This window comes from Macaca thibetana, chromosome 10, assembly GCF_024542745.1.
Source record: "Macaca thibetana thibetana isolate TM-01 chromosome 10, ASM2454274v1, whole genome shotgun sequence".
NCBI classification, from domain to species: Eukaryota; Metazoa; Chordata; class Mammalia; order Primates; family Cercopithecidae; genus Macaca; species Macaca thibetana.
The window spans coordinates 37,509,051-37,532,626 of NC_065587.1; the positions used below are offsets into that span (position 1 = coordinate 37,509,051).

Below are 23,576 nucleotides of genomic sequence, written 5' to 3' on the forward strand. Positions count from 1 at the left end.
GCAGGTAGGTTTTCACTCTTTATTTATGACAAATATTCCACTTCCATGATTCTCTCCAGTCAAAAGTTCCTAGAACCAGGGGAAAAGGACAACGTTAGGACCACGCCTCTGGAGCAGCCCTAGTCCACTCACTCTGCCCAAATGTGAGCCCCCCAACCTTACTTTGAGACGATGCCGTCGGCCTTGGCCAATCGAAGAATGGAATCATCTGACTCACCCTTAAGAAAAAAAACACACTAAGAATATTTCCACTCCGGCTGCCTGAGATGGCAGGTCAGCTGCGCCACCAGCCCATGTGTCTCCCCCGCTGAGCAAATGGAAACAGGTGCAAAAGGGGAGCCACCTCTCCTGAGGGGCAGCCTCCAGCCTGACTATGGCGTGAGATGGGGGGGACCTCCTAGTGGGAGGCAGGGTCTGCTGCCTGTTTTCTCAGAGCACCCCTCTTCCACCCCCAAGAAGCAGCAGGCAGCCAGCCCAGTCCAGCTGGCTCAAACTACTCTGCCAGCAAATCTACTCAGGCACCATCACACACTCATGCGCAGGGTAAAGCAGGGTCAAGTCCACGATGTCCCGAAGTGAGCAAAGCCCAGGGAACACTCACCATCCTACGAATGGCCCCGCAGATAGCATAAGTTTTAAACTGGCCATTAAACCTGCCTGTGACCTTGTCAACCTAGAAAGAGAAGAAGGGTCAGAAACCACTCCCCCAAGTTTGGGAAACACCAATCCTCAAAGCCAGTCTCTGCCTTACGTTCCCCCTAGGGGCTCCTCCACAATGGGACAGGCCTGCCTTTCCCGGCACATACATCCCAACCTTCCCGCCTCCCGGGCTCCCAGCTCACCTCGGCCACGTTCATCTGGATGGATGCGTGGTCCTTGGCACCGATGATGCGGTTGCTAGCGGAGCTGTGGAGAAAGGGAGCAGTGAGCAGAAGGGACACGGGGGTTAAAAATGAAAAGAGGGGACGTGGAGGGTTGGGAGGGTCTGCATGGAAAAGAGGAACGTCCGGGGAAGGATACGTGAGGGACGTGGCGGGGTAAGGACAGGAGGGGTGTGGGGGGAACAAGGGCAGGCGACGGGACGTGGTGGTTGGGTAAAAACGGAAGAGGGGCATGTGGGGGGCGCAGTGAGCCGGGCGTGGGGAGGGCGCTCACCATTTCCGCGGCACGTACAGGTCCACGAACTCGCCGGCGTCGTTCTGCATCTCGAGGCTGAGCCTGCGGAGTCACCGCGCGGCGCCGTGAGGACGGCCGGAACCGTGCCCCGGCTCCCGGCGCAAACCCGCCCCTAGGGTCACGGCCGCAGCCGCACACCGCACCCTGCACCCCGTCCCCCGCGTCCAAGCCCCCGCTTCCGCCCCAGCCCCAGCCCCAGCCCTGAGCCCCAAGCCAGCGCCGCGCACCACACCTGCTGCCACCACACCGCGCGCGAGAGAGAAAGGAAGCGGCTAATTACCCGGCAGAAATATCGGCGGGCAAGGCGGGGCCTCGGCGAGCGCTTCCGGGTCACGCCGCCACAGCGAGTCTGCGCGGTGCGTTTTTTGCCGGCCGACGCCCTGACGCACTTCCGCTTCCGGCGGAGGAGGCGCTAGGATCCGCCCTACTGATCCTGGGGCGCGGGGCGTCGTTACGGGTGGTCGCCCTGTGTGGCGTGTTATCCTAGCCCGTGGGTTGTGCCCCACGGACGCAGTCGACCCCTGTGAGCGCCTCGGGAGCCCCGAATGAGCAGCTGGGAGAAGCGGCGGGGACTGAGCCTCGCTGACCGCTGCCGACCGGGCCAGAGATATGGGCGTACCCCCCCATAGTGCGCCTCCAGCGCCCCGGGTCCCCTCACCCTGCGGCCACCTGGGGCGTGGGGCGGTGCTCCTGCCCAGGCACGGAGCCTTTGCGAGCGGAGGCCTGCTCCCGTGGTGCCTGCTGTTCACACTCCCTCGGGCCGGTGGGCGAAGGACACCAACAGGAACTCGGCAGAAAAGAAATTCAGACGGTTCCTGAGGGTAGGAAAAGGTCCCGGCCCACCGCGGGGTCGCAAGCACCCGACCGCTCTGCCATCCAATGTTTCACCGGTCAGATTCCCAGGGCAGAGCATGGGAAGCAGAATGCAAACTGGGGCACCGTTTCCCTGAAGCATTTTGGCCGCCTTTGTCATAGTGCTAGAGGTGCATACTCTTGGACCCCGCAAACCCGCTCCTGGGAATTTGCTCCAAGGAAGTAAAGATGATACAAAGATGGACCCACGAAGTGTGGTCGTTGGTTATGGGTGGGTTCTTGAGGAAGGCCTTGTTAGCAGCCTGAACCCTGTTGCTAGGAGAAGCTCCAAGCCGCAGACGGAAGGAGCAGCGGGGCCAATGTTGGGTTCTTCTCTGGGAGGGGGACATGATCCTAAGATGTAGAACTAGCCTCAGAAAACTAAGGCCCAGTGGCCGGGCGCGGTGGCTCACGCCTGTAATCCCAGCACTCTGGGAGGCGGAGGTGAGTGGATCACCTGAGGTCAGGAGTTCGAGACCTGCCTGGCCGACATGGTGAAACCCTGTCTCTACTAAAAATACAAAAAATCAGCTGGGCGTGGTGCTGGGCGTCTGTAATCCCATCTACTCGGGAGGCTGAGGCAGGAAAATTGCTTGAACCTGGGAGGCAGAGGTTGCAGTGAGCCGAGATTGCACCACTGCACTCCAGCCTGGATAAGTGTGAAATTCCTCCTCAGAAAAAAAACAAGGTGAAAGCAGGGAAGGGGCCTGGCCAAGCCTAGTGGCAGAACTAGGGCCAAACCCCACAGCCCTCTCCCTGCCCCAACCCCTCCCAATTTCCCCCATCCCATTCCTCCGTGGAGCAGTATTGACTGAGAAGTGCTGATGCCATGCCCATTCCTGGTGCCAAGGGTCCGTTAATGGAGAAAACAAAAATCCCAGACTGTGACACTAACATCTCAGAGTCGCCTCCACCCCACCTTTGTGGGAGTGTGCGTGGCAGTCCCTCAGTTAAATGTCCTCTTGGGACTTTGTCTTCCAGATGAGACAAGACCCCACAAGGACAGGCTCAGGACCGCGAACATCCTGCCTCTCCTATAGCAGCCCCATAGGCTAAGCCACAGGAGCCTCTGGAAACACAGCTGTGCCCCCACCACCCCTTTGCCTGGACAACCCTACTCCACACTGAGCTCCAAGTCTCAGCTCCCACATTCTTTCGCTGACCCAAGCCCATGTCAGTTTACATGGTTAAGGGCTCTCAGAGAACCCACTTCTCGTGACAATCTGCTTGTCATTAGACACTGATTTGTGGAACTGTTTGGCATCTTCCCTGTGACCTGGGGCTGCTGGAGCTGTGTTCCCGTGGGGCTGCACACAGTAGGCACACTGGACGCAGAATTAAGTAAAGGCACCAAGGATCCCTGACACAGCACCGTCCGAGTCAGGCCAATTTCATTCCGACTGTGGGAAGGTGTAACATCTGGACCTGGTTGGCACTGAGGCTGCAAGTTCTGTCTGGCTTGGAAACCACATGTTCATGTGGGCAGTGTGTCTGCTGTTGCTTCCACTGAACTCCAGCAACCAGGCATCAGAAGTGAGGTCACTGAGGCCATTGTCCTTCAGGAAGGTCACTCTGTTCATGCAGGCCCTGAGATGTGTGCTCTTTCCAGACCCTCAGCATGTGTACGGAGGTGTCTTGATGTTTGCAGTTGGAGATCTGCACAACTGACCTTCCCATCTATGTCTGTGTGTGGGTTGCCCAGCGAGGCCTGGGGGGTTAAGAGATTCTCTCTGGCTAAAAAGCCAGAGACGGGGCAGCCAGAGGACTAGAAGGGACAGAATAGCAGAAGGAACTCCAGAGGTCTGCAGAGGGTCTTCCTTGAGTGGTCAGGAGAGTACTGTCAGTACATTTCCTAGAGGCTGGGGAAAAAAACATCCAGAAAGATTACTCTGCTTACACGGGACTGGAAATAGTACTTGCTTTCCTCAACTTTTCCAAACTGACAATCACAAGACATTGGATGGAGTACTCAGAAAGGTCTTGCCTCAGTCATGGGGAATAATTATCCCTGTCCTGAATGTTTCCCAGGTCCCACCTAAGAAATCATAAAGGCAAGACCTGAAAGAATCAGACTGCTTCCAAGTAATGTAATTGCATCCCAGAAAAAAAGCTGAAGAATATTCACAGGAATACAATATAGTATCAAGCACTCATTAAGGTAAAACTCACATTGTGGCATCCAGTCAAAGACTGCCAGGCATTTAAAGAAGCAGAAAAATATGGCCTGTAATGAAAAAAAAAGCAATCAATGGAAATTGTTCCAGAACTAAAACAGATGCTAGAATTAGCAGGTAAGGCCATTATTATAACAGTTTTTTTTGTTTGTTTGTTTTGTTTTTTTTTTTTGAGACAGAGTCTCGCTCTGTCGCCCAGGCTGGAGTGCAGTGGCCGGATCTCAGCTCACTGCAAGCTCCGCCTCCTGGGTTTACGCCATTCTCCTGCCTCAGCCTCCCGAGTAGCTGGGACTACAGGCGCTCGCCATCTCGCCCGGCTAGTTTTTTGTATTTTTTAGTAGAGACGGGGTTTCACCGTGTTAGCCAGGATGGTCTCGATCTCCTGACCTCGTGATCCGCCCGTCTCGGCCTCCCAAAGTGCTGGGATTACAGGCTTGAGCCACCGCGCCCGGCCTATAACAGTTTTTATATAACACCCTCCATACAGTGAAAAAAATTTTAGCAGAGAAGTAAAAAAGATCCAGGGCCAGGCATGGTGGTTCACGCCTGTAATCCCAGCACTTTGGGAGGCCAAGGCGGGTGGATCACATGAGGTCAGGAGTTCAAGACCAGCCTGACCAGCCAGGTGAAACCCCATCTCTAGTAAAAATACAAAAATGAGCTGGGCGTGGTGACGTGCACCTGTAATCTCAGCTAGACTCGGGAAGCTGAGACAGGAGAATCGCTTGAACCTGGGAGGCAGAGGTTGCAGTGAGCCGAGATGGTGCCATTGTACTCCTGCGTGGACAACAAGAGCAAAACTCCATCTCAAAAAAAAAGGATCCCAGTTATGGTAATAGATACGAATTTCCTCAGCTGCTGCTCAAGTGCGGAGCAGGGAAGCCGAGGCTGTCCTGGGGTGAGGCCCTCATTTCATCCCGCACTTAGCACCACAGCCAGCAGCCAGCAGCGCCGCAAGCCCGTATCTTGGTCTCTATCCAAGCTTACCTGCATCTACACAGCCCTCATCCTGCATGACAGTGAAGTGACTGTGACAGAGGATAGGATCAATGCCCTCACTGAAGCAGCTAGTGTAAATGTCAAACCTTTCTGGCCTGGCCAGTGTCACCATCAGGAACCTCACTGGCAGTGTGGGAACTGTTGAGCCTGTTCCAGCGGTTGGTGCTGCCCCAGCAGGAGGTCCTGTCTCTTCCACCACAGCTGCCTGAGCTCAGGAGAAGAAAAGAAAAGGAAAGAAGAATCTAAGGGGTCTGTTGAGGACATGGGCTTTTGTCTTTCTCACTAAACGTCTTTTGAAACATGTTCAGTAGTAAGTTGCACTCTAAAAAACTAACAGATGTGACAACTACAATATGAATACAAAAATATTATAAATGATACAATAAAAATATATATTATAGAAATATATAAATGTTAAAAATGTTAAAAATACAATAAAAACATAAGCCTGTAATCCCGGCATTTTGGGAGGCCGAGGCAGGCAGATCACCTGAGGTCAGGAGTTCAAGACAAGCCTGGCCAACATAGTGAAACCCCGGCTGTACTAAAAATACAAAAATTAGCCGGGCATGGTGGCGCGTGCCTATAATGCCAGCTACTCGGGCGGCTGAGGCAGGAGAGTCGCTTGAACCCAGGAGGCAGAGGTTGCAGTGAGCCGAGATCACACCACTGCACTCCAGCCTGGGTGGCAGAGTGAGACTGGAAAAAAACCCACTTCTGTATACTAGGGAATTTGACAAAGCTGCATACATGCATGTCCAGGACAGGATGGATGCTCTGAGAAGACCACTGGCCGTCTATACATTCAGTGCAAGCAGGAAGTGAAAGTGGAGCAGAATTATGAATGGCATGCTTAGCCAGCTGTGGTGGCACAAACCTGTAATTCCAGCTACTCCGGAGGCTCAGGTGGGAGAACTGCTTGAACCCAGGAAGCAGAGGTTGCAGTGAGCCAAGATCACACCATTGCACTCCAGTTTGGGCAAGAGTGAGACTCCATCTCAAAATTTTAAAAAAGGTAAGCTGCTAATAAAGGAGAGACAGATATGTATAAATAAATAAATACATACATATGTAAGGGGCATGCGGAAGCCAGGCATGGTGGCTCACACCTGTAACCCCAGCACTTAGGGAGTCCAAGGTGGGAGGATTGCTTGAGCCCAGGAGTTTGAAACCAGCCTGGGAACACATGGCAAGACTTCATCTCTACAAAAAATTTTTAAAATTACGGCCAGGCATGGTGGCTCACACCTGTAAATCCCAGCACTTTGAGAGGCCGAGGCGGGTGAATCACCTGAGGTCAGGAGTTTGAGACCAGCCTAGCCAACATGGCAAAACCCTGTCTCTACTAAAAATACAAAAATTAGCTGGGCATGGTGGCACATGCCTGTACTCCCAGCTACTCGGGAGGCTGAAGCAGGAGAATTGCCTGAACCCAGGAGGCAGAGGTTGCAGTGAGCCGAGATCGCGACACTGTACTCTAGTCTGGGTGACAGAGTAAGATTCCGTCTCAAAAAAAAAATTAAAAAATTAGCCAGGTGTGGTGGTGCCTGTCTGTGGTCCCAGCTACTTGGGAGACTGAAATGGGAGGATGCTTTTGGGTGTCCAAGCTACAGTGAACCCTGTTCCCACCACTGCACTCTAGCCTGGGTGACAGTGAGACCCTGTCTCAAAAAAAAAAAAAAGAAAAAAAATTAGCCAGGCATGGTGGTGAGCGCCTGTAATCCCAGCTACTCAGGAGGCTGAGACACAGGAATCACTTGAGCCCAGGAGGCAGAGGATGCAGTGAGCCAAGATCATGCCACTGTTCTCTAGCCTGGGCAACAGAACAAGACTTTGTTTCAAAAAACAAAACAGGGCGGGGCACAGTGGCTTACGCCTGTAATCCAGAACTTTGGGAGGCCGAGGCGGGCAGATCACCTGAGGTCAAGAGTTCGAGACCAGCCTGCCCAACATGGAGAAACCCCATCTCTACTAAAAATACAAAAAAATTAGCTGGGCATGGTGGCGCATGCCTGTAATCTCAGCTACTCGGGAGGCTGAGGCAGGAGAATCCCTTGAACCTGGGAGGCAGAGGTTGCAGTGAGCCAAGATCGTGCCATTGCACTCCAGCCTGGGCAAAAAGAGCAAAACTCAGTCTAAAAGAAATAAAAAATAAAAATAATCAAAATAATTCACCCTATAACACACTAAAGTGGAAAACCATGTGATCATCTCAAGATCAGGTGATCAGAGCATTTGACAAAATCCGACATCCATTCCTGATTTTCAAAAACAACAGCTTTCAGCAAAGTAAAGATGGAAGGAAACTTCCTCACCCTGAGAAAGGGCACCTGTGAAAGATACAACCAATGTGTTACTCATAGGTAAAGACAAGATGCTTTCCTAAAGCCAGGAGCAATACAAGGATTTCTGCTCTCACCACTTCCATTCAACACAATACCGGAGGTTCTAGCCAGGGCAATAAGGCAGAGAAGGACAAAAGACATCCAGATTGGAAAGGAAGAGGCCACTGTTCTTAGCAAACAGCATGATCGTTTATGTAGAAAATCCAATTGAACCTACAAAAATACTACTCAACTAATGAATGAGTTTACTGAGGCTTCACGATGCAAGAGCAACACACAAACATCAGCTATATTTTAATCAACTAGCAGTGAAAAACTGGAAATTGAAATTTAAAAATTAATACTATTTGGCTGGGTGTGGTGGTTCATGCCTGTAATCCTAGCACTTTGGGAGGCCGAGGAGGGCAGATCACGAGGTCAGGAGATCGAGACCATCCTGGCTAACACAGCATAACCCCGTCTACTAAAAATACAACAGCCAGGCGTGGTGGCGAGCGCCTGTAGTCCCAGCTACTCAGGAGGCTGAGGCAGGAGAATGGCGTGAACCCGGGAGGCGGAGCTCGTAGTGAGCCGAGATCACGCCACTGCACTTCAGCCTGGGTGACAGAGCGAGACTCCGTCTCAAAAAAAAAAAAAGAAAAATAAAAAGTTTTTTTATTGTTTAATTTTTTGGGGTACATAGTGGGTGTGTACATTTATAGGGCACAGGAGATATTTTGATACAGGCATGCAATGCATAGTAATCACATCAGGGGAAATGGGGTGTCCATCACCTCAAGCGTTTATCCTTTGTGTTACAAATAATCCAGTTATACTCTTTTAGTCATTTTAAAATGTGCAATCAAACACTAGGTCTTGTTCTTTCTTTTTTTTTTTTTTTTTTTTTTTTTTTTTGAGACAGAGTCTCGCTCTTTTGCCCAGGCTGGAGCACAGTGGCACGAACTCGGCTCACTGCAAGCTCCGCCTCCCAGGTTCACGCCATTCTCCTGCCTCAGCCTCCCAAGTCAAGTAGCTGGGACTACAGGCATCCGCCACCGTGCCAGGCTAATTTTTTGTATTTTTAGTAGAGACGGGATTTCACCGTGTTAGCCAGGATGGTCTGGATCTCCTGACCTGAGATCCACCCTCCTCGGCCTCCCACAGTGCTGAGATTACAGGCATGAGCCACCGCGCCCGGCCTCTACTTTTTTTTATACCCATTAATCATCCCCATTTGCCCCCCAGCTCCCACTCCACTACCCTTCCCAGCCTCTGGTAACCATCTTTCTACTGTCTATCTCCACAAATTCAATTGTTTTAATTTTTAGCTCCCACGAATAAATGAGAACATGTGAAGTTTACCTCTCTGTGCTGGGATTATTTCACTTAACATAATGACCTCCAGTTCCATCCATGTTGTGGCAAATGACAGGATCTCATTCTTTTTTGTGGCTGAATAGTACTCCATTGTGTACATGTACCGTATTTTCTTTACCCGTTTGTTTGTTGATGGACACAGGTTGATTCCAAATCTTGGCTATTGTGAATAGTGCTGTGATAAACATGGTAGTGCACATATCTCTTTCTTTTCTTTTCTTTTTTTTTTTTTGAGACACAGACTCACTCTGTCACCCAGGCTGGAGTGCAGTGGTGTGACCTCTGCTCACTACAACCTCTGCCTCCAGGGTTCAAGTGATTCTTCTCCCTCAGTCTCCCGAGTAGCTGGGACTACAGGCGCCGCCACCACGCCCGGCTAATTTTTTGTATTTTTTAGTAGGGATGGGGTTTGACCGTGTTAGCCAGGATGGTCTCGATCTCCTGACCTCGTGATCTGCCCGCCTCAGCCTCCCAAAGGGCTGGAATTACAGGCGTGAGCCACTGCGCCCAGTCTAGATTTTTTTTTTCTGTAGAGTTGTTTAAGCTCCTTATATATTCTGGTTACTAATCCCTTGTCAGATGGGTAGTTTGCACATATTTTATCCCATTCTGTGGGTTGTCTCTTCACTTTGTTGATAGTTTGCTTTGCAGAAGCTGTTTAACTTGATGTGACCCCATCTGTCCATTTTTGCTTTGGTTTCCTATGCTTGTAGGGTATTACTCAATAAAGCTTTGCCCAGTTCAATGTCCTGGAGAGTTTCCCCAATTTATCTTTTAGTAGTTTCATGGTTTGGGGTTTTATATTTAAGTCTTTAATCCATTTTGATTTGATTTTTTTTTTTTTTTTTGAGACGGAGTCTCGCTGTGTCTCCCAGGCTGGAGTGCAGTGGCGTGATCTCGGCTCACTGCAAGCTCCGCCTCCCGGGTTCACGCCATTCTCCCGCCTCAGCCTCCCAAGTAGCTGAGACTACAGGCGCCCGCCACCACGCCTGGCTAGTTTTTTGTATTTTTAGTAGAGACGGGGTTTCACCATGTTAGCCAGGATAGTCTCGATCTCCTGACCTCGTGATCCACCCGCCTCGGCCTCCCAAAGTGCTGGGATTACAGGCTTGAGCCACCGCGCCCGGCCTGATTTGATTTTTTTATATGGCAATAGATAGGGATCTGGTTTCATTCTTCTGCATGTGGATATTCATTTTTCCCAGCACTATGTCTTGAAGAGACTGTCCTGTCACCATTTTATGTTCTTGGCACATGTGTCAAAAATGAGTTTACTGTAGATGTATGGATTTATTTCTAGTTCCTCTATTCTGTTCCATTGGTCTGTGTGTCTGTTTTTATGCTAGTACCATGCTGTTTTTGTTACTATAGCTCTGTAGTCTGATTTGAAGTCAGTTAATGTGATTCCTCCAGTTTTGTTGTTTTTGTTCAAGATAGCTTTGGTTGTTCTGGGTCTTTTATGGTTCCATATAAATTTCAGGATTGTATTTTTCTATTTCTGTGAAGAATGTCATTTATATCTATATTTTTTTCATACAGAGTTTCGTTCTTGTTGCCCAGGCTGGAGTGCAATGATGCAATCTCAGCTCGGTGCAGCCTCAGCCTCCCAGGTTCAAGTGAGTCTCCTGCCTTAGCCTCCTAAGTAGCTGGGATTACAGATACATGCCACTATGTCCGGCTAATTTTTTGTATTTTTAGTAGATACAGGGTTTCACTGTGTTGGCCAGGCTGGTCTTGAACTCCGGACTTCAGGTGATCCACCTGCCTCGGCCTCCCAAAGTGCTGGGATTGCAGGCATGAGCCACCACGCCCAACCAGATGTTTTAATAAGAATTGCATTGAACCTGTAGGTTGCTTTGCATAGTGTGGACATTGTAATAATATTTATTCTTCCAGTCCTTGAACATGGAATATCTTTCCATTTTTTGTATGTGTCTTCTTCAATTACTTGCATCAATGTTTTAGGGGTTTTTGGGGGGGTTATTTTGTTTGTTTGTTTGTTTGTTTTTTCAGATGGAGTCTCACTCTGTCTCCCAGGCTGGAGGGCAGTGGCGTGATCTCAGCTCACTGCAATCTCTGCCTCCTGGGTTCAAGCGATTCTCCTGCCTCAGCCTCCCAAATAGCTGGGATTACAGGCGGCACCACCACGCCCAGCCAATTTTTGTATTTTTAGTAGAGACAGGGTTTCACTATGTTGGCCAAGATGGTCTTGAACTCCTGACTTCAGGTGATCCGCCCACCTCAGCCTCCCAAGGTGCTGGGATTACAGGCGTGAGCCACCGTGCCCAGCCAATGTTTTAGTTTTCATTGTAGAGATCTTCCACTTCTTTGGTTAAGTTAATTCCTAGCTATTTTATTTTATTTGTAGCTATTGTAAATGGGGTTACTTTCTTGATTTCTTTTTAAGATTGTTCACTGTTGGAATACAGAAATGTTACTGATTTTTGCGTGTTGATTTTGTATCCTGCAGCTGAATTTATCAGTTTGAATAGTTTTTTGATGGAGTCTTTAGGTTTTTCTGAATATAAGATCATACCATCTGCAAACAAGGATAATTTGACTTCTTCCTTTCCAATGTGGGTACCCTGTGTTTCTTTCTCTCGTCTGACTACTCTAGCTAGGACTTCCCGTACTATGTTTAATAACAGTGATAAAAGTGGGCATCCTTGTCATATTCCAGAACTTAGAGGAAAGGCTTTCAGTTTTCCCCATTCAGTATGATACTAGCTGTAGGTCTGTCATATATGGCTTTTATTATATTGAGGTATATTCCTCCTGTACCCAGTTTTTTGGTTTTTTGTTTTGTTTTGTTTTGTTTTTGAGATGGAGTCTCACTCTTTCGCCCAGGCTAAAGTCAGTGGTGCAATCTTGGCTCGCTGCAAGCTCCACCTCCCGGGTTCACGCCATTCTCCTGCCTCTGCCTCCTGAGTAGCTGGGATTACAGGCACCTGCCACCACGCCCAGCTAATTTTTTTGTATTTTTAGCAGAGTTGGGGTTCCACTGTGTTAGCCAGGATGGTCTCAATCTCCCGACCCCGTGATCCACCCGCCTCAGCCTTCCAAAGTGCTGGGATTACAGGCGTGAGCCACCTCACCCGGCCCCTATACCCAGTTTTTTGTTGTTGTTTTTTGTTTTGTTTTGTTTTGTTTCATTTGGTTTTGTTTTTTTGAGATGGAGTCTGGCTCTGTTGCCCAGGCTGGAGTGCAATGGCGCAATCTCGGCTTGCTGCAACCTCCGCCTCCCAGGTTCAAACAATTCTCCCACCTCAGCCCCCCAAGTAGTTGGGATTACAGACACCACCACCACGCCCAGCTATTTTTTTTTTTTTTTTGGTATTTTTAGTAGAGACAGGGTTTCACCATGCTGGCCAGGCTGGTCTCGAACTCCTAACCTCGCGATCCACCTGCCTGGGCCTCCCAAAGTGCTGGGATTACAGGCGTGAGACACCGTGCCCAGCCCCCATACCCAGTTTTTAAAGTTTTTATCATGGTAGTATGCTGAATTTTATCAAACGCTTTTTCAGCGTTAGTTGAAATGATCACATGGTTTTTGTCCTTCATTCTGTTGATATGATGTATCACATTGATTGATTTGCATATGTTGCCCAGGCTGGTCTGGAACTCAGAGGCTCAAGTGATCCTCCTGCCTCGGCCTCCTAAAGTGCTGGAATTTACAGGTGTGAGCCACTGCACCTGGCCCAGTCTGTGGTTTGTACTTTCTTTTTTTTTTTTTTTTTGTTGTTGTTGTTGTTGTTGTTGAGACGGAGTCTCCCTCTGTTGCCCAGGCTGGAATGCAATGGCGCGATCTTGGCTCACTGCAACCTCTGCCTCAGCCTCCTGAGTAGCTGGGACTATAGGCAACTGCCACCACACCTGGCTAATTTTTGTATTTTTAGTAGAAATGGGGTTTCACCATCTTGGCCAGGCTGGTCTTGAACTCCTAACCTCATGATCCACCTGCCTTGGCCTCCCAAAGTGCTGAGATTACAAGCGTGAGCCACCGCGTGGTTTGTATTTTCTAACAGTGTCTTTGGAAGCAGACATTTTAAAATCTTGGCCGGGCGCGGTGGCTCAAGCCTGTAATCCCAGCACTTTGGGAGGCTGAGGCGGGCGGATCACGAGGTCAGGAGATCGAGACCATCCTGGCTAACACGGTGAAACCCCGTCTCTACTAAAAAAAAAAATACAAAAAGAAATTAGCCGGGCGTGGTGGCGGGCGCCTGTAGTCCCAGCTACTCCGGAGGCTGAGGCAGGAGAATGGCGTGAACCCGGGAGGCGGAGCTTGTAGTGAGCCGAGATCGCGCCACTGCACTCCAGTCTGGGCAACAGAGCGAGACTCCATCTCAAAAAAAAAAAAAAAAATCTTGATAAAGTTCAGTTTATCAATTTATCCTTTCAGAAAATTATGCTTTATGTGCCGTATTTAAGACATCTTTGCCTAAGCCAAGATTACAAACATTTTCTATTCTCTTCTGGAAGTTTTATAGTTTCACATTTATATTTATGGTCCACTTTATTGTTTTATTTTCCACTTTTCCCCACACAAAGCATAGGTCATTAATTTTCCCTCTAGGTCTGAACTCAGCACACAGATAGATGGCTTCTCTTCACCCTCTGGGCTGCAGTGTTTTCCAGGCTGCCGCTCCTATGATAATGCTCAGCGTAGAAGGCACTCGGGTCCTGCACCATGATCCTGGGCCCCATAGGCCCCATCTCGCTTCCTATAATAATGCTCAGCATAGAAGACACTCGGGTCCTGCACTGTGGCCCTGAGCCCCCCATAGGTCCCATCTCACTCATGCCCCCGGGGCCCAGGAACCCATTCCATGGGCTTCTTGGAGGCTGCGGCCACAGCATCCGCACGTCCTGAAAAGCCCTTGAACGTGGTTGTCTGGAAGGCTTCCACTTTGGTCTTGACTGCATTCACCCTCTCCAGCACCTTCTCCTGGAGTGATCCCCCAAATCATTTCCATCCTTACTCTTGGAGATCAGGTGCTGGATCCCTGTCATCACCAGAATGCATCTCTCTTTGAGAGTCCAGCCTTCTGGCTTAACTGGGGCAAGCAGGGACAGGACCTTCTCACTCCCAGCAAGACATCTGCGCGTAAGGACTTCCTTTTTCCGCTTGTCTGTTTCCATCTCCTCATCCTTGGGAGGGGACTCTGGGATGGGGATGTCCAGTGGGGCCTGGAGGGAGGTCAGGTCGGCCACACAGAGGAGTCCAAGAGCTGACTCAGGTGTGTGATTTTCTGCTGCAAGTCTGTGAAGGAACTCCTCCGCCTCCTGGGAGGAGCCCAAACTGAAGGCCTGCACCTGCTTGTGGGCTCCTGGCTCGGCCCCCACAAGGCTCGTCCCCCACAAGGCTTGGCTATGCTGCTCCCAGTTCTGGGTCTCCCACACCCTAGGGTCTATTTTAAGTTAATTTTTGTATATTAACGAGGCATGAATTGATTTTTTTTTCCCGTATGAGCAGCCATGTTTTCCAGCAGCATTTGTTGGAAAGATCATCCTTCTTCCATTGCATCACCTTTGCATCTTCGTAAAAAATCAGTTGTCGACACACGTGGATCCGTTTCTGAACTCTGTGCTGTTCCACTGATCTATTTTTGTCTTTACATCAACTATCTTGATTACTGTAGCTTTAATACTAAGTCTTGGAATCCCAGCACTTTGGGAGGCCGAGATGGGAGGATCGCTTGAGGCCAGGAGTTTGAGGCTGCAATGATCACACCACTGGACTCCAGCCTGGGTGACACAGTGAGACCCTGTTTCTAAAAAATAAAATAAAAGGCCGGGCGTGGTGGCTCACGCCTGTAATCCTGGCACTTTGGGAGGCCGAGTCAGTGGATCATGAGGTCACGAGTTCAAGATCAGCCTGGCCAACATGATGAAACCCCATCTCTACTAAAACCTACAAAAATTAGCTGGGCATGCTAGCATGCGCCTGTGGCTCCGGCTACTCGGGAGGCTGAGGCATGAGAATCACTTGAACCCGGGAGGTGGAAGCTGCACTGAGCCGAGACCGTGTCACTGCACTCCAGCCTGGGTGACAGGGCAAGACTCCGTCTCAAAAAATAAATACATACATACATAACATTTAAAAAAACTTTTAAAGTCTTAAAATCAAGTCATGTTAGTCCTCCAACTTTTTTTTTTCATTAGACTTATTCTACATCATTTGCATTTCTATACAAATTTTGGAATTCGCTTGACAATTGCTACAAAAGACTGCCAGAGAAATTCAAAGGATTGCTAGTGACTACTATAAGCAACTGTATACAAATAAATTGGAAGATCTACAATAAATGAATAGATTCCTAGACACATACAGCCTACCAAGATTGAACTGTAAAGAAATCCAAAATCTAGGCCGGGCGCGGTGGCTCAAGCCTGTAATCCCAGCACTTTGGGAGGCCGAGACAGGTGGATCACGAGGTCAGAAGATCGAGACCATCCTGGCGAACACAGTGAAACCCCGTCTCTACTAAAAAATACAAAAAACTAGCCAGGCGAGATGGCGGGCGCCTGTAGTCCCAGTTACTTGGGAGGCTGAGGCAGGAGAATGGCGTAAACCCGGGAGGCGGAGCTTGCAGTGAGCTGAGATCCGGCCACTGCACTCCAGCCTGGGCGACAGAGCGAGACTCCGTCTCAAAAAAAAAAAAAAAAAAAAGAAATCCAAAATCTAAACAGACTAATAACAAGTAGTGAGACTGAAGCCCTAATAGTCTCCCAGCAAAGAAAAGCCCAGAGCCCGCTGGCTTCACTGTTGAATTCTACCGAACTTTTTTTTTTTTTTTTTTGAGACGGAGTCTCGCTCTGTCACCTGGGCTGGAGTGCAGTGGCGCGATCTCAGCTCACTGCAAGCTCCGCCTCCCGGGTTCACGCCATTCTCCTGCCTCAGCCTCCCGTGTAGATGGGACTACAGGCGCCCGCCACCGCGCCCGGCTAGTTTTTTGTATTTTTTAGTAGAGACGGGGTTTCACCGTGTTAGCCAGGATAGTCTCGATCTCCTGACCTCGTGATCCGCCCATCTTGGCCTCCCAAAGTGCTGGGATTATAGGCTTGAGCCACCGCGCCCGGCCACTTTTTTTTTTTTTTTTTTTTTGAGACAGAGTCTCGCTCTGTAGCCCAGGCTGGAGTGAAGTGGCGCGATCTCGGCTCACTGCAAGCTCCGCCTCCTGGGTTCATACCATTCTCCTGTCTCAGCCTCCCGAGTTCCTGGGACTATAGGCGCCCGCCACCGCGCCTGGCTAATTTTTTGTATCTTTAGTAGTGATGGGGTTTCACTGTGTTAACCAGGATGGTCTTGATCTCCTGGCCTCATGATCCACCCACCTCGGCCTCCCAAAGTGCTGGGATTACAGGCATGAGCCACCGCGCCCGGCCTACTGAATATTTTTTAAAGAACTAATACCAATCCTACTCAAACTATTCGGAAAAATAGAGGAGGGGGGAATGCTTCCAATCATTTTATGAAGCCAGTATTATCCTGATACCAAAACCAGACAAAGACACATCGAAAAAAGAACATTAGAGGCCAGGAGTGATGGCTCATGCCTGTAATCCTAGCACTGTGGGAGGCCAAGGCAGGCGATTACTTGAGCTCAGGAGTCTGAGACCAGCCTGGGCAACATGGTGAAACCCCTCTACAAAAAATTTAAAAAATTAGCTGGATGTAGTCGTCTGTGTCTGTAGCATCAGATGTTCAGGAGGCTGAGGTGGGAGGATCAGCTGAGCCGGGAGGTAGAGGCTGTAATGAGCCATGATCATGCCACAACACTCCAACCTGGGCAACAGGAGACCCTGTCTCAAAAAAAAAAAAAAAAAAAGAAAGAAAGAAAGAAAAAACCCACAGACTGGCAGAAAATATTTTCAAAACCTATATCTGATAAAAGACCTGTATCCAGGCCGGGCACAGTGACTCACACCTGTAATCCCAGCACTTTGGGAGGTGGAGGTGGGTGGATCACTTGAGGGCAGGAGTTCGAGACCAGCCTGGCCAACATGGTGAAACTCCGTCTCTACTAAAAATACAAAAAATTAGTGTCCAGGCGCAGTGGCTCACTCCTGTAATCCCAGCACTTTGGGAGGCCAAGGCGGGTGCGTCACCTGAGGTCAGGAGTTTGAGACCAACCTGGCCAACATGGCGAAACCCTGTCTGTACTAAAAGTACAAAAATTAGCTGGGCCTGATGGCACACTCCTTTAATCCCAGCTACTGAAAGGTTGAGGCAGGAGAATTGCTTGAACCTGGGAGACAGAGCTTGCTGTGAGCCGAGATCTCGCTACTTCACCCTAGCCTGGGTGACAGAGCGAGACTCTGTCTCCAAAAAAAAAAAAAAAAAATAGGAAACATGTCCATACAGAGACCGGTACTGAAATGTTGATCGAGGCTTTATGTGTAGTAGCCAAAAATGGAAACAATCCACACATAAACCAACAGGCAGATGGATAAATAATGGCATGTCCCCCTCAAAAGACAGCACACTGTGTGATTTTATTTGTATAAACTCTAGAAATTGCAAACCAGTCCAAACTGACAGGAATCATGTGTGTGGTTGCCTGGGGCAGGGGTGGTGGGCAGGTGGGATCACAGACAGACACACACAGGAAATGGGGGGAGTGATGGAAGGTATATGCTGTCTTGATGGTGGCAATGGTTTCACAGTTGCATATAAAAGTCAAAACATCAAATTGTATCCTTTAAAAAGTGGATTTTGGCCGGGGCGCGGTGGCTCAAGCCTGTAATCCCAGCACTTTGGGAGGCCGAGACGGGCGGATCACGAGGTCAGGAGATCGAGACCATCCTGGCTAACACGGTGAAACCCCGTCTCTACTAAAAAATACAAAAAACTAGCCGGGCGAGGTGGCGGGCGCCTGTAGTCCCAGCTACTCGGGAGGCTGAGGCAGGAGAATGGTCTAAACCCGGGAGGCGGAGCTTGCAGTGAGCTGAGATCCGGCCACTGCACCCCAGCCTGGGCGACAGAGCAAGACTCTGTCTCAAAAAAAAAAAAAAAAAAAAAAGTGGATTTTATTTTGCATCAGTTGTTTTACAGAGACTACAGGTGCTATTTGGCAAGACTCTAGGGCACACTCACTCACACAAAGCATTAAAGTTCGCTCTCCTCTGGGCACCGGGTCTCCAAGGCTGAGTTCTTCAAGGGCAACCTCTGCAACCTACATCTCCTGAGCCCATGAAATCTGGATGAGCACTTCTTTAAGAAAACTTGTACAAAATTGCACACCCCCAAAACAGAGAGGGGAGTGTCCTCCTGAGGGAAGCCATCTGGGTCGTTCCATCAGGAGAGCCTCCAGGGACCTGCAGAGGCGGTGGCACCGCTTAGCTGTCAGGAGGCTTGGGGCCACCAGTGCTGTCCCCAGAAGCCACTAGGCGGTGTCTGAGAGCAATGCTGGAGCAGGGACGGGGCTGGCTGAAGGGAGCTGAGCTCCTTCCCTCAGTCCCTCCACCCGCTCTCTGTACAGTAAGTTGTTTACTGGGCGTCCAGTGGGTCTCGTGGGAAAGGGCCAGAGGGCAGGTGTCCAGGAGGGATAGAGGAGGCAGGAGGACCCAGCACTCGAAGACACTGTCAGCCTGAGCCTTGTTTGCAGAATCCTAGAGCAGCCCCCAGCGGCTCAGAGCAGTTGCTGCCTTTGTAGGGTGATCCCAGTCAGGGTCTCTGAGTGCCCCTGTGTCCACCCCAGAGCACACTCACACCTGCTCCTGCCCCCATTCTGACCCGCAGTTGCTATATATAACTTTGACTGCCAGTATCACCCCAGGTTTATGCCTCTTTAGCAGTGTGACCTGGCACAAATTCATTAGCTGCTGCTTCCTCCAGCTGTAAAGTGAAGTGACTGTCATGGAGTCACCTACCCATGCTGGAATTGGCTGCTTTAAACAAATCAACGCCTGTCCAGTGCTCAGAAAAAGGTGTGGCACCCAGGAGGCACCCAGCATACTAACACTCACCATCACCACCACCATCATCACTACCACCATCATCGTCACCATCACCACCACCACAATCATCACATCATCACCATCGACATCACTGCCATCACCACCACCATCATCATCACCAGCACCATCACCATCATCACCATCACCCGCACTACCACCATCACCATCACCACAACTACCACCATCACCATCACATCATCACCACCATCATCACCATCAGCATCATATCATCACCATCGCCATTACTATCATTACCACCATCACTGTCATCACCACCACCACCATCATCACCATCATCATATCATCACCATCACCACCACCACCATCATCATCACATCACCATCACCATCACCATCATCACCATCATCACCACATCACCACCATCACCATCACCATCATCACATCACCACCATCACCACCACCATCATCACCATCACCATCACCACCATCATTGTCATCATTGTTATTATACCCAAGATCACAAGGCTAGCTCTGAATTTGGGGCTGTTGACTCAGGAGGCCACACTGTAGCCACCCCATTCTCACACAGGCCTCTATTCAGGCTGCCTGGGCAGGTGTCTGTGCACAACAGTCCTGGCTCTGCTCTTCAGCCCCTGCGGCAGCCTCACCTCACGGGCAGGTAAACACGTTCTCAGACATGTAGTGGTGCAGGCTGGGAGAGGAGCCTCCCTCCTCCTTCCCAGAGCAGCTGTTTCTTGGCCAAGCAGGGCCCAGGCCAGCCCTAAATGCATTGTGTGTAGAAGGGAACAAGCCTAGAACAAGGAAATCCTCCTTCCAGGCCAGGGAGGTGGGTGTCCGGGTGAGTGGCCGGTCAGGGCCACGGGATGGGCCTTCTCCCAGAGTGAGCCCGAGACTGAGCGACAGCCACCAGCCTCCACACCTGCCCCGGGCAGAACCCACTCTTGGGTGAAGGTTCCGACAGCCAGCCTCAGAGTGGGGTTCATGGATTGTGGAGAGAACATGGACCTGGCCTTGAGCTGTCGGGGGATTCCTGGGGCACTGCCTCCTGAGCCATGACTCTGGGCATCCTCTGGTCTTGGAGAGACAGAGGCAGTAACAGCCCCGCCCCAGGCTTGCAGAGGCTCAAGTGAGGTCACAACATGATGGGGAGGCCCAGCTGCCCGGGGGCCCCTTGAAAAATGCCGCAACAGTCTCCAGGGGAGTGTTGGGCCAGCGCACCTTTCCATTTTGTGTCATTCAGTTTTACTTTAACTCACTTTACTATTTTGTTTTTTGAATTTATTTTTCTTGATGAGACTTTATAGTTTTTTCATTGAGGAAGAACCTACCCATGAGAAAGTGCCCAGATCCTGAGGGTCCCACGCCTGTGGTCATGGCTGGCACTGGGTCAGAGCCTGAGGGTCCCACGCCTGTGGTCATGGCTGGCACTGGGTCAGAGCCTGGGGGTCCAGGGTACCTTCCCCACCCCCTCCCCGGAGGCTCCTCATGCCCCTTTCCAGGACATGGTGAAGACAGGCAGAGCACTGGGCTGGCCGGGCCTGGGCACTGGGTACTGGGTCCCAGCATGAGTCTCCCTGGAGTACAGGCCAACCCAGCAGGGAGACCTGGAGAAGTCGGAAACATCCACCAATGTCCCGTCGTTTCCCCACACCTCCTGGGGGCTGGCTGAAGTCTGAGCCAAATGACAGGAAAAGAGGCACTTCCATCCCAGTGGACACACCGAGGGCTCCCATGCTGGCCGGGCGCCAGACCAACTCAACCAAACTGGTTCAAAGAGAGGAAGCTGAGGGGGAGACTGGAAGCAAGGCCCACTCCGCCTCCAGGCCTGCCTGGGGCAGAGACTGGGGTCTGTCCCCACCCAGGACCTGTGGGCCTATATCCTGACTTGGGCCCAAGCTGACCTCTGACCCCAGTGTAGACGGAGCCCCAGTCCCGGCTCCCGGCCAACTTCTTTATTTTATTTTATTTTATTTTTTTGAGATGAAGTCTCGTTCTGTCCCCCAGGCTGGAGTGCAGTGGCACAATCTCGGCTCACTGCAAGCTCCGCCTCCCTGGTTCACACCATTCTCCTGCCTCAGCATCCCAAGTAGCTGAGACTACAGGCGCCCACCACCACGCCCGGCTAATTTTTTTGTATTTTTAGTAAAGACAGGGTTTCACCATGTTAGCCAGAATGGTCTCGATCTCTTGACCTAGTGATTTACCTGCCTCAGACTCCCAAAGTGCTGGGATTACAGGCGTGAGCCACCACGCCTGGCCTCCAGGCCAACTTCTGACCCCAGGCCCCAGCATTCCAGAGCCAGAGCAGCACCGTAATTAAGGCAGAGACCTGGAAACCAAACAGGCCTGTTTCTGGCGTCACCTCCACACACACCCAGCCCTTCTCCTCTCTGAGCCTCAGTTTTCCCATCTGGAGGCAGAACCTTTCCTCCTTAACCCTGGGTGGAGGTGAGGATTTATAAGGAAAGGGACTGCCGGGGACCCCATGAGGGGTGCACTATGAAAGGCAGTGTCCAGTCCACATGGGGCGCACATGCAGACACAGAGAAAGACTAACTTTTACTACTTTTACTTTTGCTGCTGCTTTCCCAATGAAAATGGGCCACCTTTGGCCGGGTGCGGTGGCTCATGCTTGTAATCCCAGCACTTTGGGAGGCCGAGGCGAGCGGATCATGAGGTCAGGAGATCGAGACCATCCTGGCTAACACGGTGAAACCCCGTCTCTACTAAAAATGCAAAAAATTAGCCGGGCATGGTAGCGGGTGCCTGTAGTCCCAGCTACTCGGGAGGCTGGGGCAGAAGAATGGCGGGAACCCAGGAGGCGGAGCTTGCAGTGAGCGGAGATTGCACCACTGCACTCCAGCCTGGGTGACAGAGCAAGACTCCGTCTCAAAAAAAAAAAAAAGAAAGAAAGAAAATGGGCCGCCTCTGTCTGCCTGTGTGTCCAGGAAGGAGCCTGGGACTGGCTCTCAGGGGGCCTAGCTCCTCTTGCCCTCTGGGAAATGTGCAGATTGTCTAAGCCAGCAAGCAGGCAGGGGAAGGGGGTGGCCGGCCAGACGCAGGGCTCCATGGAACAAGGTCCCCAGCGCCAGGGCAGGACAGCAGGGCCTGGAGAGCCATCGTCAGCAGGCTCCATCCTTCTACCTGTGAACTGTGGCCTGAGAGGTGCCTGGCACCTGTCGGGGCCCCACAGAGACCCCATGGCAGCCCTGTGGGGAGGGCAGTTTTCAGCCTATTGACAGAGCAGGGACTGAGGCCAAGGGGGACAGAGTCGCTTCCCCGGAGTCGTGGAGTGAGGATTCGAGGGCATGCCCAGTGGGAATGGCAGGATTTCGGGCACGGCACGTTCAGAGGCAGTAGTGTGGCGCCCAGCCGGGAGCCTGGGACAGGCCCCAGAGGAAGGCGGCTGGGACTCCTGCTCCGCCCCCACCTCCCTGAGCCCAGCCCAGCCGCTTCTGAGAGCATCAGGCCCGCGAGATGTGCCTGCGCAGCAGAAACAGGCCCAGAGGCAGGGCTTTGTTATGTCTTGAAAGCCTCCGCTGAAAGTGATGGAATCCAAATTCCTGCCCCAGGTGAGTCGCCCAGGCTTGTCTTGCTTAGCCTGGCTCTCCCAGCTCCTCAAGGCTCCCAGTTCTGTGGCCCAGCTGGAGCTCCAAGGCCCTGGAAGGTCTTGTGGGTCCCAGCAAGCCCTGAGGGGCGGCCAGGAGGCCTCATCTGCTGGGACTTCTGCAGGTGGCTCCACAGGGCCACAGGGGATGGAGCCTAAGCAGCCCTGCAAAGGGACCCCAAAGAGGGGATGGGGTTGCACCCCAGGGCCGCCACTGTGTGCCATGCAGACCTCTCAAATGCAGACCTCTCCACTGGCCATGCTGGTGGGAGGCGCCCAGAAGCTGGCAGGGTTCAGGAGGGTTCCTGCCAAGAACCTGGCACCCGGCCTGGGAGGCAGGCAGAGCCGCAGCCCCCACCTCCCTCCTACAGCGCCACCACCTCTCAGCGCTTCCTGGGGCCCCTACCTCAGGGGGCTGCTTTGCCCACTCCCCTCAGGGGGCCTCACGCCCACCCAGCAGGGAGGCACCATCGTCCCCACTCAACACGTGAAGCCCTCAGACTCTCCCAGGCTCCCAGCCAGGGAGGCGCTGAGCCAAGACTGGGCAAGGAATGGGCCAGGCCCTCTGGCTCCCCAACCATCCTTCCGGCCAGGACACAGGGCAGCCCCTGGCTGGCCACTGTCCCCAGCTTCAGGAGCCTGCACCAGGAGCCAGGAACCTTCTCTGAGCTCCAGGTCTGCATGACAAGGCTACCTGAGAACCAGTATTGATTGATTGAGTCACTCCACAAACACAGGTGCTCCTCGACGCCCCGTGAGGTCACGTCCTGATAAACCCGTGGTAAGTTGGAACTACCGACAGCTGAAATGCACTGATACCCTTAACCCACGGCACAGCACAGCTGGGCCCCCCTGCCTTATACACACCAGCACGCTTCCATCAGCCTACAGCTGGGCGAAATCATCCCACACGAAACCTCCTGTATAATAACGCATCAAATACCTCACGTAATTCGTCCAGTGCAATAAGAAAGAGAAAAACAGATCGGTTGTGTGGGCACGTGAAGTACGGTTTCTACCGAACAATTCCAAGTCAGGAGCCGGAACTGCAGAGCACAGAGCACCCACCATGTCCAAGCCCCGTGGTGGGTACAGGGGCTCCTTGGTGCACGGAACAGACAGGCC

At 51.4% G+C, this 23,576-nt stretch overlaps 1 protein-coding gene across 4 annotated transcripts in view; it reads right to left on the bottom strand.

Moving 5' to 3' along the window:
- Window positions 1-5: 5 nt before the first annotated feature.
- RPS21 (ribosomal protein S21) overlaps window positions 6-23,576 on the bottom strand; it is a 40,176-nt gene continuing 16,605 nt past the window's right edge. The window contains exons 1-6 of one of the 4 annotated variants that reach the window (XM_050745121.1): window positions 1,409-1,438; window positions 1,156-1,218; window positions 843-906; window positions 602-673; window positions 163-218; window positions 6-69 (exon numbers count right to left, since the gene is read on the bottom strand). In XM_050745121.1, coding sequence (XP_050601078.1) covers window positions 60-69; window positions 163-218; window positions 602-673; window positions 843-906; window positions 1,156-1,205 — 252 coding nt within the window. In that variant the 5' untranslated portion in view covers window positions 1,206-1,218; window positions 1,409-1,438 and the 3' untranslated portion in view covers window positions 6-59. The other 3 variants (XM_050745120.1, XM_050745119.1, XM_050745118.1) reach the window with 3 other exon arrangements.